The 16,640-nt window shown below is 47.3% G+C and overlaps 1 protein-coding gene across 4 annotated transcripts in view; it reads right to left on the bottom strand.

Moving 5' to 3' along the window:
* Positions 1-13,712, bottom strand: part of BTC (betacellulin) — a 31,523-nt gene extending 17,811 nt beyond the window's left edge. Inside the window, exons 1-3 of one of the 4 annotated variants that reach the window (XM_030565238.1) lie at positions 13,590-13,657; positions 10,888-10,893; positions 3,856-3,951 (exon numbers count right to left, since the gene is read on the bottom strand). In XM_030565238.1, the coding sequence (XP_030421098.1) occupies positions 3,856-3,951; positions 10,888-10,893; positions 13,590-13,638 (151 nt within the window). In that variant the 5' untranslated portion in view covers positions 13,639-13,657. Of the gene's footprint in view, positions 1-3,855; positions 3,952-10,345; positions 10,360-10,887; positions 10,894-13,589 lie in introns of all 4 variants that reach the window. The other 3 variants (XM_030565237.1, XM_030565239.1, XM_030565240.1) reach the window with 3 other exon arrangements.
* Positions 13,713-16,640: the final 2,928 nt, after the last annotated feature.

The following is a 16,640-nucleotide window of genomic DNA, read 5'->3' on the forward strand; positions in this document are numbered from 1 at the left end:
ACTGTATGCTACAGACACTCAATTTGGCTGCCCAGCAGAGAAGGAAACATGTGACTGCCCAGCAGAGAAGGAAACTACAGTTCCTTTGACAAGGCCAAAATAGGATGCTCCTGTACCATAGTCTAAGAGTGCATGCGCAGCTAGGAGTCCTGGTACAATGTTCCGGTGTTGCCCAGCAGTAGCACAGCTGTCCATTACAGCTCTCTCAGACTGGGCACTCTGTGATCACTACAAACATTACGCACTCTTCAAGCTAATAGTGCAAGAATAGGGCAAGTACATCAGCATCACCTGATAACACCGACATTTCCAGTGGCTGCTCTTTTGCAACCCGCACCGTTTGTTGTGCAAGGATGCTGTTGTCTATTTCATCCAAGCTGGCCGTAGATCTTTGCTGTTGATCACCACGCCTGCCTGGTTTATTTCAACTGGGAGGATGTTGTGTCTGCCTGCAATAACCAGCTAGTGCATCGCTGGTGAAACTTCTTGTCTTGAACGAGTTCTGCACAAAATGATGTCAATCAACTGTTTCTTATTTTCAGTTACTGTCAAGACAATTTTCAGTGGAGGCAGATGTGTACTTGTACTCAACTGACGCACTCTGCTTGCTTCTGTAGCTCGGTTAAATCCTCTTTGTGCTGAAGTCTTTGCCCCTGTCAAAGACAAGTCATACATCATTTGCTGAGAAGGTGACTTCTTCTGAAATATGTCTAGTTGACACCTCTGTCAGCAGCTGCTTCTTTAGGTTAGATTTAGCCTGGCAATCCTCATGTCACCAGAGTCAGTGAATGTTGACACTGATACAGGAGTGAATGCCTGTGATAAAATATTCTTGAAGTTAACCCTTCGTGAACTTGCTTTTAGGCCTATCACTCTTGAATAGATAAGGTTTATGCCAAATACCTTTGTTGAACCAACCTGTACATGCTTTTTTGTCACCAGCAGCATCTCGTCTATCCTCGGTATTGTGTCACAGAACCCGGCAGGCCAGCTACGTTCAAATTCTTGTATTTGGCAAATTCCAGTTGTAAGTACATCATTGGCATTGACTGGTGCCACACTACTATTGTCTCTGTGTGCTTCGATGGGCTTAAGGGACTGATGCATACCCCCAGTTTCTTACCAATGACTTCTCTGTTCATTGCATCTGCAACAATCCTAGGCTTCATTTCTTCTTTGGGGATCTCTTGTATTGTATTTGATGTGTGCTTGGTTTATAATATGTTAGCGTCTCTTACTGTTCAAGACTGGAAAAATAATTCTCACGAGTGACTGTGTAAGAATTTGTTAAGTCAGCGCACTCTGAGTACAAAAATATGCCTTCTGCCCGAGTTCGAGTGGGGAGGACAGGGCTGTATTATCAAAAGTATAGTGACACAGACATCACATGTGTACCTCCTAGCTAATTATATTCCAGAAACAAAATATTACTGGCGTTTTCATTAAAAATAATCGAAATTCAGTGAAAGTGGTTTCACTGTCATCTGGCTTCTAAAGCAGGAGAAAGTAGTAATAAATACTCAGATTTCAAAATGCTCAACAGTGACATGGTGTCATCAGGCAGTTTCTTTCAATTTAAGGTCTTGAAATTGAGAAGTCACAACACACTCACACGCACACACAGCGCTTGCATTTGGCTACTGGACTCGAATGTGTCACCACTAGATCACAGATCCCAATTACATCAGGAATGGTCTAAGTGGGTATTTTAAACTGTTGGGTGTATCATAAAGAAATGAGTTTGTTTGCCTTGCAAAAAGAGCTGACGGACACTGCTCTCATTTAAGTTGTAATACCAGCCTACAAAACAGCAGCCCGAACTGCAGCCACACATCTCTGTCTCCCTGAAAGAGAGGACATTACCCCAGCAGCAGCCAGATCTTGCTATGAGTGCAGGATTGGAGGAGGAAGAACAGGTGTCCGAAGTGGAAATCCCATGCTGCCAGGGGAAAACATTCTAGTGTGGGCATGGCAAACTGGCTGAAAATCAGTTCCTAAGATCATTCCATTCCAGTCAATGCACTGCGTTTCCCCAGCTCGTTAAGGCTCCCATTATCAATGCATTCCGTACTGTCAGAGTTTCCTGGCACCGCAATTCACCGGTTATAAGGCTGAAATGAATCTAAGTTGCCTCTCTAACATACTGCTTCTCTCGGTTCCCAGTATTTCTCTAAAGGCCTTTCTAAATTCTTCCTACACATTACCAATAAAAATAAGCGTGGCCCATTGACAAAGTCTCAAGTGTGCACGCTGCTTTAGTTTCTCTTTCTTCAAATTGTAACGAGACAACTGTAGGAGGGATTTTCACATCTCCTTGGCCTAACTCGGCTCTCACTGAAATCAAAGGTCAGACTCCCACTGACTTTGATGACAGCTGAGTAAGGCCCATGCTGAGTGCTTTAGAAAAACCCACCTTTATAGTGTTATTTTTTTAAATACAAATAAAGAATAAAACATTTTAAATCCTAAAGTCTCTTTTCAGTAGATAGCAAATTTTTGCTGCATTGATCCTTTTTGTGCGAGTGGCTGATACTTTGTCACCTTGTTGCCAGACAGGTGTTGCCTGCAAGCGTCTCATTTCCTCCCATCGGCCAGGATGATAGTCAGTGACACCCCTCCTAAGCCCCTGTTTCCACACCAGGTAGAGCCAAGTTAACAAGATCTTCAAGCAGCACCACTGCTGCACTGGGGAGATCTTGGTTAATTTCATTTGGGGGCTTTGTTCCAAATAGGTGGGGAGCAAGGGCACAAAACTGAACCTAAAGAAAAGAACTGGTACATTATACCAAGATGTACCCGTCTTACCTGATCCCAGCAGAAAGTAGCCTTCTGCTATTTTACTGGGTGGCAGGAAGTCACCACAATTCAATTAATTCCTATGTCTGATTTTGCCCATATTATATAAAGTCTAAGGGAATCAGACTATGAGTTGGGGAGCAGTGACAATTCCCTAAGGGATTTTCCCTCAAGTCTCCTGCGTTTTTAAGAGCATGATGCTATACCCACATTGCTATGATACATGCTCACAAGAGATGGGCACGCGCATGTCAGGAAAGCAATAGACCCACATTAGGTCAATAGCAGTTCTGATGCTTCTTTAAGACCATCCCGGGTCTGATGTATAAATTACACTGGAGACAATGGGGTCCAGGTGTGCATATCCGAAGGCTGAAAAACATCTGGGATGAAGGACACGCAGAAAGCATAAGAAAATTTCTCTGGCACACTGCAGTCCTGGCAACCAGATCGGAGGGGAAGGGGGGAGATTTCCCTTTCTGGATAACATCAACGTGAGTGGAGTCTAAATGCAGCTGAGAAGGTCTGAAACACCAGCAGCACATTCCAGAAACACTGCCCAATGACAGCTCGGAGTAAGGGCTTTTGAACTCTCCCTCTGATGATGCAGCAACAAACAGCATGATCATAAGGAAGTCTAGTGGCACCATGGCCAGCGTTAACCTTGTCAATGTGCAGCAGGAACATGACAATTAGCTCTTCGATGGGGCCTGGGAGAAATGGTTTGCAAAACTGAATCCAGAACAGTTTGCAGCGTAAAGAGCTTAATTTCAGGAGTTGTACACAGTGCGGCCACATCCCCAAGGCAGACAGCTAGGGGCTTGCTAACATTATCTTTCATTTTCAGGCTGCAAAGACACAGTTATTAAAACACTGTTGCAGAATCAGTTTGCACCTTGCAGGCTTGTCTACTCCAGGATGGACACTGGAGCATTGAAAATGCCTTGGCTGTTTGCAGCACCAGGCCAGAAAGCACCATTGAGACCTATACTGACTGTACCATTTCAACTCACTGGTTTGCTTTTAACCTGAATCAGTATCTTGTCATAATGCAGTTACCTGCGCAGTCCTCCAGAGAGCTGCATACGGGCCTCTTCACTCCGTAGTCAGCAGTCACGTTCCAGCCGTCACCCACACAGTTGGAAACTGCTAGGCCTTCAATTAAAATAAAAAAAGGTTACTCTAGGGTCTTCAAAGGACTCCATTTGCTCTGGCTTGGCGTGGGGCAGACGCCACCAACGATAGCTAGCTGGGAATTAGAAAGGCCTGAGCTTAATTTACAAATCTGGTGCACATTCCCGGCCACACACCTGTGCGTTGCCTCTGCTCACCTCTGGAGTGGAACTGAGCTCCACGCAACGTCACAGCACGTTTCATTGGGGACCTAACCTCACCAACGTCTCCTACTTTTATCACTTTGAACTGTGGGACAAGAGCAACGATATGTCAACAAGTGAAGGGAAAGTAACGTCTGGGTTAGAGGGAAGATCACTACTCTAAGACTCATGCAGTCTGATGGATTCCTTGGCCACGTAATTCCTGTTAGGCTCAAACTCTAGCAATCAACGCAAACGTGCTGAGTGACGCAGGGTGATCTTGGAACCGCACAACACGGCCTCTCTGCTCTGCACGCCAGACCCCTGCACAAACAAGAGAAAGTGTGCCTGGCTCACTCCAGCAAATACCTCGTCATTAACATTTAAGCCTCACCACGCCCAGCCCTGCAGTGATCGGGCAGTGTCCCGCCCTATCACACAGCAAAGCCATGGTGGGAGAGACCTGGGCACACCTGCCCCCTCAGCTGGCAGGAAGACGGCACGAGGTGGCAGGCTCCCAGAAAGGCCAGCAAGAGGCAAAGGCATAGGCAGCTAATGTTTCAAGCTCAGGATAGGCGAGAGGGGCCTGAGCTCAGAAAGCAGAGGGTCAGGCTCTCTCTGTGGGGCAGGCTGAACTGCCCCGTAAGGGAGGGGGCTGGGACCTGCGATTGCCACTGTGGCCCAACGTTTTCTCATTGGAGCCCGTGGGAAAGGCAGGAAATTACAGGACTGGTGCTCAGTACAGGTCTGTGCTGCTTCCAGCACCGCACAGGACAGAAACAGCCAAAGGGCAAATGCACAGCACCTGTGAGTACCACTGCTGCCGCCTCTGCCAACTCTGCCCTATCCTCCATCCTAGTGTCTCCCCATCTCTCATCCCTCTTCCAGCTACTGGCCCCCTGGCGGTCCTCACCAGCACATCCTCTGCTGCTCTGCTCAGAGCTGACAGAGGGAGAGCAGCATGCAGCAGCAGACACTCATTCGCCCTGCTCCTCACAATGCTGATTGGGGCAGGGAAGCAGGCAGAAGGCTGGGAAGAAGCAGCATTTTACTACTGGAACCAGAGCCCCTAGCACCTCTAGGCAGAGCCTTGACAGAGGCTTTTCTTTCTCACCTCCTCTCCTGAGCAGGCAAGCCCAGCTGCCTTTCCCTTCTCCCTCAACTCACCCTTCGCCGCTGTGGGGAAACCCACAAGAGGCTCCTTTCTCACCCTACCTGCGTTGGGGGCAATATCAGGGACCGAAAGTCAGGGAAAGAGAAGACAGCATCACAGAGCTCCACTACTTATTACCATGGTCCTGCTAACTTCACGGCCCATTTTTGTAAATTTCACATTTTAGAAGTCTTGAATTTCAGGGTTTCTGAAATTTCACAGTGTTGTAACAAACAAACTACAGGGATATGTATTTAAAAATGGAAAATAAGCATAGAGCATAAGAACAGCCATACTGGGTCAGACCAAAGGTTCATCTAGCCCAGTATCCTGTCTTCTGACAGTGGGCAACGCCAGGTGCCCCAAATCAGAGTTTCTCAAACTAGGGGTCCCACCCAAAACGGGGTCAGATCCCTCATAAGCAGCTGAGTCAGAACTAGGATTGCTACATGACTGCTCGAGGCTTTTCAAACAGAGCAATTGCCTTTGGTTGTGCATCAAGCTTTATCCTTAGAGATGCTTGATGACCTGCTGTGTCAGTGGACCTAATTGCTTCATTTGAACATCTTGTAAAATTAAGGACAAGACTGAAACAACCTTCTCTCCTCTCCACAGAGGAACAGATGGGGGAGTGAAGTGCCACAGATCCTTAAGAAAGTCATGAGGCGGGACTGTATATGGGGGGCTTTTTGCAAGTGACCAGTGATTTTGGTACCTCAATTCAATATTCCTGAAGGAGCCTGATCTTCAGAAAATGGGGAGCACCAACCCTCTGACAATGACACCATTTCAAAGCATCTCAAAAGTTGGATTCCTAAAAACGGAGACATCCAAAAGTCACTAGTCACTTTTAAAATCCTACCCTTACGTGTATTTCTAACTCTGCTCCTATTGATGTCAATGGAAATTTTACCAGAGATAGATCACCAGTGAGTGCCTTTGAAGAATCCAACCCCCGAGCTCCTTGCCCATAGTAAGTTATCCTTATGCATAGTTTGATACCACTGTTTAAAAGTAAGTCAAGACAATCATAGATCTGTTTTCCATTTTACTTAGCATGGGTGTCACACCTAGATCACCACAGTTAGAAACAGAAGCGATCAGACCAACCGCATGACCCTGGAAATATAGAATACAGTACCCAGATAGTTAACATATCACATATTTCACATACATGCCTTGCTGAGTTTTCTGCCAGGCTTGCTATTCTCAGTCACTGATCTAGGATAATTGCAAGGGAAGGGCAAGAGAAACAATTCTTTTCCTTATTTTAATCCTGCCATAATAGAGTCCAGGGGCAGTCGAGGGGAAATAGGTGAGAAGCGGCAAGTTACACCTGTTATGAGAAGAGAGCTCCCTCCTCTTCCTCAGCACTGTGTCCACAGAACAAAGTCTTGACAGCGTATAAATGTTCTGGTGGGATATTCTGCCAACCAGCTTGTTGCACAGAGGGCAGAGTTACTGCTTTGCAGGTGGTTCTGTGTGTATTTCAGTCTCCCTGGGAACAGGCCGCACCCTCTCCAGGCATGCCTCTCATGAATGAATGCAGTCGAGTGGGGAGAGAAGCGGCGGGTCATAGAAGCAGGAGGCTGCAAAGCAGCACCTGCTCCGAGCACATGCATCTACTCCACAACACCACACCCACAGCCAGAGTAACACAGACCGCACCCAAGGCAGCGGCACACACCTGCTTTTGAGGGACATGGGTGGGGAGAGAATCACCCCTCTCAACCGGCAGAGCTGCTTCTCAGCCCGTGGGAAGACTGCAGTAGCTTCTGCATCCCCACACCTGCTCCACCCGGGCAGGAGTGGGGGGGAAGAGGTAGATACCTTCTGGTTCCTCACAGCCCCGCCTGCTTCCAGCTTCACAAAGCTAAGCTTCATGGAGGCAATGCAAATTGCTGGCACAGCTCCCCATCTCACAGACAATGGAACCGCTCAAACCACAGGGGCAGGATTACCCCAACTGTTTTTTGTTGTTGTTTTTAAAAGAGCAAGAGCTACACAAATATTTTCCACTCAATCACCAATAACAAACACTAAAACAAGGTCACTGGGAGAATGAAAGAGACCGAATGTAAAATCTTGGCATCCAACGTTTGCTCACACACTCACCCCCAGATCATTCAGTCTCACAGCTGGACAGTTCATCCACACAGCAGCTAAAGCCTCAATCCCCTGATGTTTGCCCACCTGTTGAATGCAAGCACAGGAGCAGTTCCATTGACATCAGTCAGATTACTTATGGGTGAAGTTCAGCATAAGTCTAAGCGACAGCAGGATCAGGGCCTAAATCATTATCTTAGATGCACTTGCAGCGCTACAAGGCCAACTAAGTACAGATCTGGGGTGCCTACTTTCAGACACCTTAACGCGACCTGATTTTCAAACAGTGAGCACTTAGCATTTTCTGAAAATCAGGCCCCTTTCAGCTTAGGTCTCTAAAACTGGAGCCAGCCAAAACTGTTAGTTGCTTATGAAAATCTTGGCTTAAATGTCTAATATGACTCAAATTCAGGAACTGTAGAATAGCAAAATAGAGTCACTGCAAAACCAGTGTAATTGTAGCTGGGCAGAACTCCCTTCTCTCCTGAATTGTTAATATAGCAGCAATCAAGCGCTATCACATTCCAGCAGATGGGACAAGGATCTATCCCACGTGTTAAATACAGAGCCAGTACCATGTCAGGAAGCCTTTCCCAACAAGTATTTCTCACCCAATCTATACTAGGGCACTGCTGTTTTAAAGCTTTCGGTTTAACTAACTTCATTTTTAGTTCTGTGCTTAGGGCCCAATCCTATCCCCCTGCCCCCCAAGTCACCTGGCTAGGGTGACAAAAGTCCCTTGCTCTCCCAGTGGTTGACAGAGATAAGGACCCGGATGACAGTTGGCTGGATTAAATTCAGTCTGCGTGAGAGAGGGGTGATGCTGACTTTCTCCCACTGACCTGCTGTGACACCTTGGGCAAGACATTTCCCAAAGCCAGTGGGAGGGCTGTTCAGAGTAAAAGTGAAGAGAAAGGGGCTCTAAAAGGCTGATTACAGGGGTTCATGGTTTCAGATTTCATAGGACTGTTGTCCAATCACAAGTTACTGGACTCTGTGGCATTCACCTACTTAGAAGAAAAGAATAATTCCTCCTGCCACACAAATTATTAGGTTATCCAGGAGATCAGACTAGATCAGGGGTCGGCAACCTTTCAGAAGAAGTGTGCAGAGTCTTCATTTATTCACTCTGATTACAATTTCACGTGCCAGTAATACATTTTAACGTTTTTAGAAGGCCTCTTTCTATAAACCTATAATGTAGAACTAAACTATTGTTGTATGTAAAGTAAATAAGGTTTTTAAAATGTTTGAGAAGCTTCATTTAAAATTAAATTAAAATGCAGAACCTCCCAGACCGGTGGCCAGGACCCGGGCAGCGTGAGTGCCACTGAAAATCAGCTCGCGTGCCGCCTTTGGCACCCCGCCATAGGTTGCCTACCCCTGGACTAGATGATTAAACATAGTGGTCTCTTCTGGCCTTAACATCTATGAGTGGAGCCCAGGACAGGTAGTGCCCCACAAACTTTAGCTGGAGGTTGTGGGTTCCCCAAAGCAACTGAGTTTGTCGTCAACTCTTTTGAGCCTTCCAGCAACAATAAAAAAAATGTTCCTGCCAAACCCCCTAAGAACTCCCTTAGCTTGCCAGTCAATAACAAAACAATATTGTATATTATGCATAATTTCTTAATGACAGTGTCTGCGCACACACTAATTTTATTGAAACAAGAGTACTCAGAGCTTGCCAGTCCAAAAATCCCCATGCTGCAGGTCAGTTACAGCCCAGAGGAGAGAAAATTCTATTCAATTACACTACGCTGGGAAGTAAGAAATCGCTGAATGTGCAGAAACCCATAGGAACACATCTTGTACCCCAGCTGGCGTGTTAAAGGTCCAAGTGGATGCCACTAAAGCACAGAAATCCCGTAGCCCCACCTCACCCATGCAGCCCAAACCCCACGGACCAATAATGAAAAGGCACGTATGGAGTGAAGCAGGTTGATGCTGGGAAGGCAGTACTCCCCTCTGCCATGTATTTCCCACAGACCCAGATCTGCCAGGCCCATGTCCCTTCCATTTAGGGTGACTAGATGTCCTGATTTTATAGGGACAGTCCCGATTTTTGAGACTTCCACTCAAAGGTAGATGGAATAACGCATGCCTCCTCTCTGTACAAACAATGGACTTTCAACTTACAAGTCTTATTTAAAATGGGTGAGCTGAAATCTAGCATATCAGGGTAGGGATGAAAGCAGCCCGAAGCCAGCAAAATATTAAAATATTTGTTGCACTGATTTCACTAAAAAAAAACCCTGCAACACCAAAAGAGAATGCCCTGCTTATCACCAGGCATTAGCTTCTATGGATTTTAAGGCTACTGAAATGCTTAGGACTCAGATCCAAATTCAAGGTTTTCATGGCAATCTTGGCAGATTGTCACTGCAGGAATACCTGGAAATAATCATTTCTGACCCCCTGCCCAGAACAGGGGCAGTGTGTGTTCAGACAGAAATCAGAGCCAGCTACAGACAACACTGCACACACTATGTCAAAACAGAGTAACCAGATAGCAAGTGCAAAAAAATCGGGACAGGGAATGGGGGGTAATAGGAGCCTATATAAGAAAAAGCCCCCAAGATCGTGACTGTCCCTATAAAGTCGGGACATCTGGTCACCCTATGTCAAAAGCAAGTAAGTTACCACTTGTATATAGGACTTGGAAAAGTTACTCAGAGTCTACTAGCCCCCGGACTAAGCATAATCATCAGGCAGAGACACACTGGTACCCCAGATACACAATCCCAAATCCCCCAAGGGCTACACACACACACACACCCATCCCAACTCATGCCTTATCCTGCTCAGTGTCTGGGCACCGCCACTGCTTTGGCTCCAAAGACCTGGCTCTTTCACCAGCTGAATGCTGCCCCCCATCCATGCCCCATCCTTGCCAATAAATCTGTATGCACTGGGGTGACAGCAGTTTCAGCTCATAGGGTCCCCTACACAGAGCTGATGTGCCCCCCCCCATGAACCAGCAGTAGCAGCCCCACTCCCCAGCATCCTATTGTAAACAGTGGGGAACAGCTCTGTTCCCCCACCCCAATAGAAGCCCCCGCATCAGGTAGAGCAGCAGTCTCTCTGCCGGCTCAGGCAGACATGGCTGCATCGGTTTGCAGCATATTTGTATCTGAAAGTTCTTTTGGCAACCCCAAGGACTGGAGAGGTATGGCCAGAAAGAGCTCCGCTGACATTAAGGCACCTATATGCGGTGGATGGATCTGGCAGCTGCTAGGAGTGAAGTCCTTTTGAAAATCCAACCATGAATTCCCATCCCCACCCTCCCAAGCCTTCCCACAATGAAACCTTTGCCATCAGCAGGATCTCTCTCTGGCTAAGTGGATTTGTCAGGCCCTGCTGATGTACATATAAAATGCCATAGTTGTTTATTTAAATGCAGTTACTAAGAAGGGATTAGGAACAGTGTCCTGTTCTGCTGTTGGTTTTCAGACTCCTGTAAAAAGCCCAGAATTCTGGATAGGGAACTGTGCTGTGTGGCATAAAACCGGCAGGAACCCAGCACTTCTCTGAAGATTGGTAAAACATTTTATATGGCAACTTTCATCTGGGTTGTTTACTTCTAAAAAGGGGTGTTTTTTTTAAATAAAACAAAACAGGACCTTTAACGCTTACTTCACCACCACCACCACCCCCCCAAGATGGCGAGAAAATTTCAATCCAGCCTTAGGTAAAGCAAAGCCTTTAAAATGGAGTCCCTGCCATGAAAACACAGGTGAGATAGGTCTATTTTTCCACCCGCATGCTCCATTCCCATTGATACTGATTGTTATAGACATGCACTGCGAGGAAACAGCACAGGCATTCTCAAAACAACCAACGGGGATCATGTGAAGTCTTGGGGCTGGATCCTGCGAATGGGAGCCCTCAGAAGATTGGAAAGGGAGGATTAATTCCATCCCGAGGGCCCACAGAAATACATATCTAACACAACACGTGGAGTACAGCCTCATGATGATGCAGGGGAGCTTCCCCTCATATTACTACATGCACTCAGAGAACAGACCTTCAGCCTGATGGAAAAGATGAACATTGAAAGCCTCACACCTCTCACTAATGCTGGACAGAATGGCAGGTTTAAAGCCCCACAAGCATCAAATTGAAAACTGTACCTCTGCAGACAGTGAGGACAACCCAACCCACCGAAGAGAACATGCACAGGGGAGATATTATGAATTTGTGCCCTTTCTAGCTTCTTTATCATGTACAAGATAGCTTGAAGGGCTTGCTGTTGGAAACTGATTTCCTCTCCCTCTTAAGGTCCCAATGCCCCTGGAAGACAGTGTCATGACCGGACAAGCAGTGAAACGACAGCACAAAGGCAAAGTGGAGCAATTGTGAAGGAAAGTGATTGTTAGCCAGTTGTAACTCCAAAAACTCTGCAACACATTAGGAAAGAGCTGGGCTTGTTACAAGATTTGGCAAAGGGGGGCGCAACACACATCACCAGGCCTCCACCAGCTCTGCCATCGAAAGCAAGACTTGACACTCCTACCCATGTCGATGGCCTTGTCTACACTAGACAATGTTGCTGCTCTAACCAGACCAGTATAGTTAAGGCAGCAAAGAAAAATCTAGTGTGACAGAGTGACACCAGTGTAAGAGTGCTTTTAAGCTTAGACAAAGCCTAAGGCTGAAAAACAAAAGACTCTTGGACCCTTTTTATACATCTTAAAGGACTAAAATAGGAGATAAGTCTAAGTCTTGTAAAAATCCTTTACAGTTCATCTTTAGGGCTGATATTATACCGAGGCAGAGTGGGGGAGCCATGAAACCATCACTTTTGCTAACAACTCAGTAAATCTATCTATCCCTCAAATACTTGCAAGCAAAGTCAGCGGCTCAGAATTACCATAGAGCCCATTCTGACAGGTTTAATTTCAAAGTTACCAGGCTTCTTCCATCTTATTTTAGGTTGAGTTTTCTCTTCCCCTTTCATGAGATTTTTCTTGGTGTTTTTTTAAAACAATCATTTAAATGACTCCTTTGAAAGATGGAAGAAGGACCACTCAGAGGAGCCTGGAAGAGCTGTGATGTTTCAGGCATGCATTTTAGGTTAATAAGCAGCAATTCAACCATTAACTGATAAACATGTATTTTGCTTACCAACTTCCATGCTAGCCAAAAACCCCTTTACTATTTATTCTCAGATGTTAAGAGCGATCAAACATCTAAAGAGGGTTGTTTGTTTTTTTTGTTTTCTGAAAGCTTTAAACAGAGCATGTTTTGAGCACAGAAGATTTGAGGGCCACACTTTATGAAGAATATCTTCAATATAAATGGCTAATAAGGATTAAGAGATACTATACACGTGTTACCAACACCAGTACTGCATTCTACATGGTTATAAGTGTATCAGTCAAAGCTGTTCTTGATTGTTATAACCCAGGTGTTGACTATAATGACTGATTAACCAGTTGCAAGACAGCCATTAATCACTCATTAACCTTTCACGTGCCATTTATAAACGCACCTTAATCTACAGGGTGACTGATTCTTCATTTACTTCGGTCAAGGAGCCCAATACTCTATTGGTGTCTCCTGCTTGGACCACTAACAGCTCTGACCACATCCTTCCAGCAGCCATCCCACCCACACCCCCTATCACACCGCTACCACCTGATGAGGTTTTTAACTGAAAATATCTCAAAGGGTCTATGCAGAAAACTGCAGCTTTTAAACAGGACACATCAGGCGTTTCGTAGCCAGATACACTCAGTGCTCTAACCCTGACCCCGGACCGCACAGCGCCGGTGTGCAAGAAATAACCCAGTTTGGAGTTACAAGGGCATGGCAGGGAGGAGGGTAGACAAAGCCCCTAGCTACGCCATGCAGCGCTGGTTTTCTTTTACTAACATTTCAACGCACGAAGAACTTGAATCCTCAAGTGCCTTAAAATACAATGTTTGTTCTACAGCTAAAAATAGCCCCTCCGCCCCCCGCTCCGGGCAGATTTCGAAGGCGGAAAGACTCAGAAACCCCTGGAAACAGGATGAGGGCCAGCGAGGTGACCATGCAAACAGCCAGGCTGACAAGCCCCCGCTGGGCAGCCCGGGAAGGGCCGCATCAATCCATCTGCCACGTTTGAATTGGGGGCGACTCCCCTCTCCCAGCAGCGCCGCTGGAGCCACCCTCCTCCTATTGCAGCAGCAGGTGGGGGCTGCCCTTTGCTCCTTCCCCCCAGCCCGTCCCCGCCTTACCCAGCAGCAGCAGCAGCCCGGGGCCGCTGCCCAGGAGCACCGCGTCCATCGGAGCCCCGGGGGTGGGGGAGAAGCCGCCTGCCCGCAGCAGCGCTCCAGCTCCAGCTCCAGCAGCACCCGGGCAGCGCGCGCCCCGCAGCGCACATAAACCCGGCCACAGCAGGGATTGGGCCAGCGCAGCCCGCCCCCTGCCGGCAGCCCGGGGCGCGGAGCGCGCGCCGCTTCCCCTGGGCTCCGGGGCGGGCCGGGTGTTGCGAGCCCCGGGGCCTCGTGGCAACTCTTCGCGCCCCGAGCGCTGCGCCGCAGGCAACAGGGGGCGCTCAAGGGGCTGCGCTAGGCAGCGGGTGCAAGGAGGGGTGGTGGGCCCAGAGCCTGGAGGGTGAACGCGCAGCTTGCAAGCTAAGCTGATGGGAGACCCAGCTTGTGTCCATCCCCGCGCTGGGGTGTGAGGGGGGAAACAGAACTGGCGTAAAATCACACCTGTTCGTGAAACGGCTGCACTTGGCGGGGTGGGGGAGGGTACACAATCAAATCTGTGTAACATGCACCCTGCAAGCTAAGCTGATGAAAGACTCTGGTCTCCATCCGCGCACTGGAGGTGTGTGTGTGTGTGTGTAAACAGAACTGGTGTAAAATCACACCTGTTCGTGAAATGGCTGCACTTGGCAGTGTGGGGGAGGGTACACAATCAAATCTGTGTAACATGCACCCTGCAAGCTAAGCTGATGAAAGACTCTGGTGTCCATCCGCGCACTGGAGGTGTGTGTGTGTGTGTGTGTGTGTGTAAACAGAACTGGTGTAAAATCACACCTGTTCGTGAAACGGCTGCACTTGGCAGGGTGGGGGAGGGTACACAATCAGATCTGTGTAACATGCACCCTGCAAGCTAAGCTGATGAAAGACTCTTGTCTCCATCCGCGTGCTGGAGGTGTGTGTGTGTGTGTAAACAGAACTGGTGTAAAATCACACCTGTTCGTGAAACGGCTGCACTTGGCGGGATGGCGGGGGGCACAAAATCACATGCACCATGCAAGCTAAGCTGATGAAAGACTCTTGTGTCCATCCGTGCACTGGAGGTGTGTGTGTGTGTGTGTAAACAGAACTGGTGTAAAATCACACCTGTTCGTGAAACGGCTGCACTTGGCGGGATGGGGGGGCACAAAATCACATGCACCATGCAAGCTAAGCTGATGAAAGACACTGATAAGAGTGTGGACACAGGGTGTGGGTGTGTGCGTGTAAAAGAGAACTGGTTTGAAATCACACCTTTAGCTAAACTGGGGCACGTCCATGTGCAGATATGTCTTTATACCTTGGAGTCCCCTACAGAGGGGGGTTGGATTGCGTACACACCCGAAGGAGATTAGTAATCAGGACGTCATCATCCTTCTATTTAATTCTGCTTCTCTTTTGCCAGCCGTCATGATTTTACCTCATGGTTTGCAGGATTTGGTGTTTTGTTTTGTTTTTTAAGTCCCAGCTGCTGAAGCCAAGAGAAGAGATAGCATGAGAATCTCAGCTAAATCAGTACACTTCTAGCACTCCTGGTTGCAGAGAAGTGTTTAAAACATAAAACAAGTGAACTCTGAAGGCTAAAAACCAGAAGTCAAAAAAAAATTGGGAGGAATTAAGTCATGTGTTTAAACCATTTTTCTGAGTTGTGGGGGGATGACTCTGGACTTTTCGCTATTTGGGGTTGCTATTTGGGGTTCGCTATCTGGGTTTGCTGTGTTGATCAACGAATTACTCCCTAATACAATCTCTATTATGTCAATAGGATGCAGTAAAATAAACGTGTCAATGGTTTGGCATTGATCCAGAGCAGGGAGTGAATTTGCAGTAGGCCCATTTGTATAGCGAATGCCAACCTGATAACTGGAAAGAGAAGTCACCTCCAAACAGAGAAAAAAGGATTAGGGAGGAGGGGATGTATCTGACGCTCTGAAGTTCAGCCCAGTCAGAGGTTTTGTTACTGCCTGCCCTGTAACTCTGGCTGAGAGCAGCTGATGCCAGCAGGGTGCGCACAGCACAGTGGCCTGGTTACACCACGCAGGGTGCCACTAACACCCTTCCAGGCTCGAGTTCTCCCCAAAACCATCTTGCTCTGCAGTGCTCAGCTCCTCAGACTGTGGCACCCACAAACCCAGCTCAAGTTTGCTGCTCCTTTACAGGGACAGCACAGAAGCTGACTAACGGGACTTGACAAACCCGCCACTTCCATCAAAGCACTGTGTTGGCTTATGGCAAAGGGAAAACCAGGACATAGGTTTAAGGGATACCACACATGAGGAATAAGGACAGAAATGGTTACAAACAAAAAAAGTAAAAATATGCTTCTGAGACTAAAGCACATCTTAAGAGTCCAAAGACGTTTTTGCCACCACAGTCATTCTTGCAGCATGGCTGGCCCATTCTTTAGCCAGGACCCAACATACAGAGCTCAAAGCACTTGGTTTCCTTGACTTCTCGGGAGAAGGATGTGTTGGGTCTAAACTTTTGGTGAACTTTGGAGCCAAAAAACACCCAGACTGGCCGTCTCTGCATAATCCTTTCTGAACCTTTTTTGAACAAAGCACTGACCTGCAAACTACTCATGACACCCCCTTCCTCAAGTAGCCATTAGCCTTTTATCTCTATGCATTTACTTCTTAAACTTGCTCTTCCTGTAAAATCTTGATTGATTATGCATGACCATTATCTTTTGTTAATCACTTTGTTTACTTCTGTGTATAAATATTGATGCCCACCCCTAATAAAGGGGCCACACTTATTCTAAAGCTTTTGGGGTAGTGTGTGCCCGTTGATCAACGCATTTGTGTCTGGTCTCTGACAGAATTGTGGGCCCATATTCCAACTCCGCACAACCTCGGGTGTTGGAGAGGTGAGTGAGGACTTGCTTTATTACCTAACAATTTGGGGGCTCGTCCGGGATTCCTTCTGGTGCGGTACCTCTGTCCAGTGGTCAGACCACTCATATATGAATTGGCAAGGCGCCACAGGAGATTTCTCCTAGCCAATTCAATATTGAGGGGTCGTGTATTGGACAGCAGG

Source organism: Gopherus evgoodei, chromosome 5, assembly GCF_007399415.2.
Source record: "Gopherus evgoodei ecotype Sinaloan lineage chromosome 5, rGopEvg1_v1.p, whole genome shotgun sequence".
In the NCBI taxonomy this organism is placed as follows: Eukaryota; Metazoa; Chordata; order Testudines; family Testudinidae; genus Gopherus; species Gopherus evgoodei.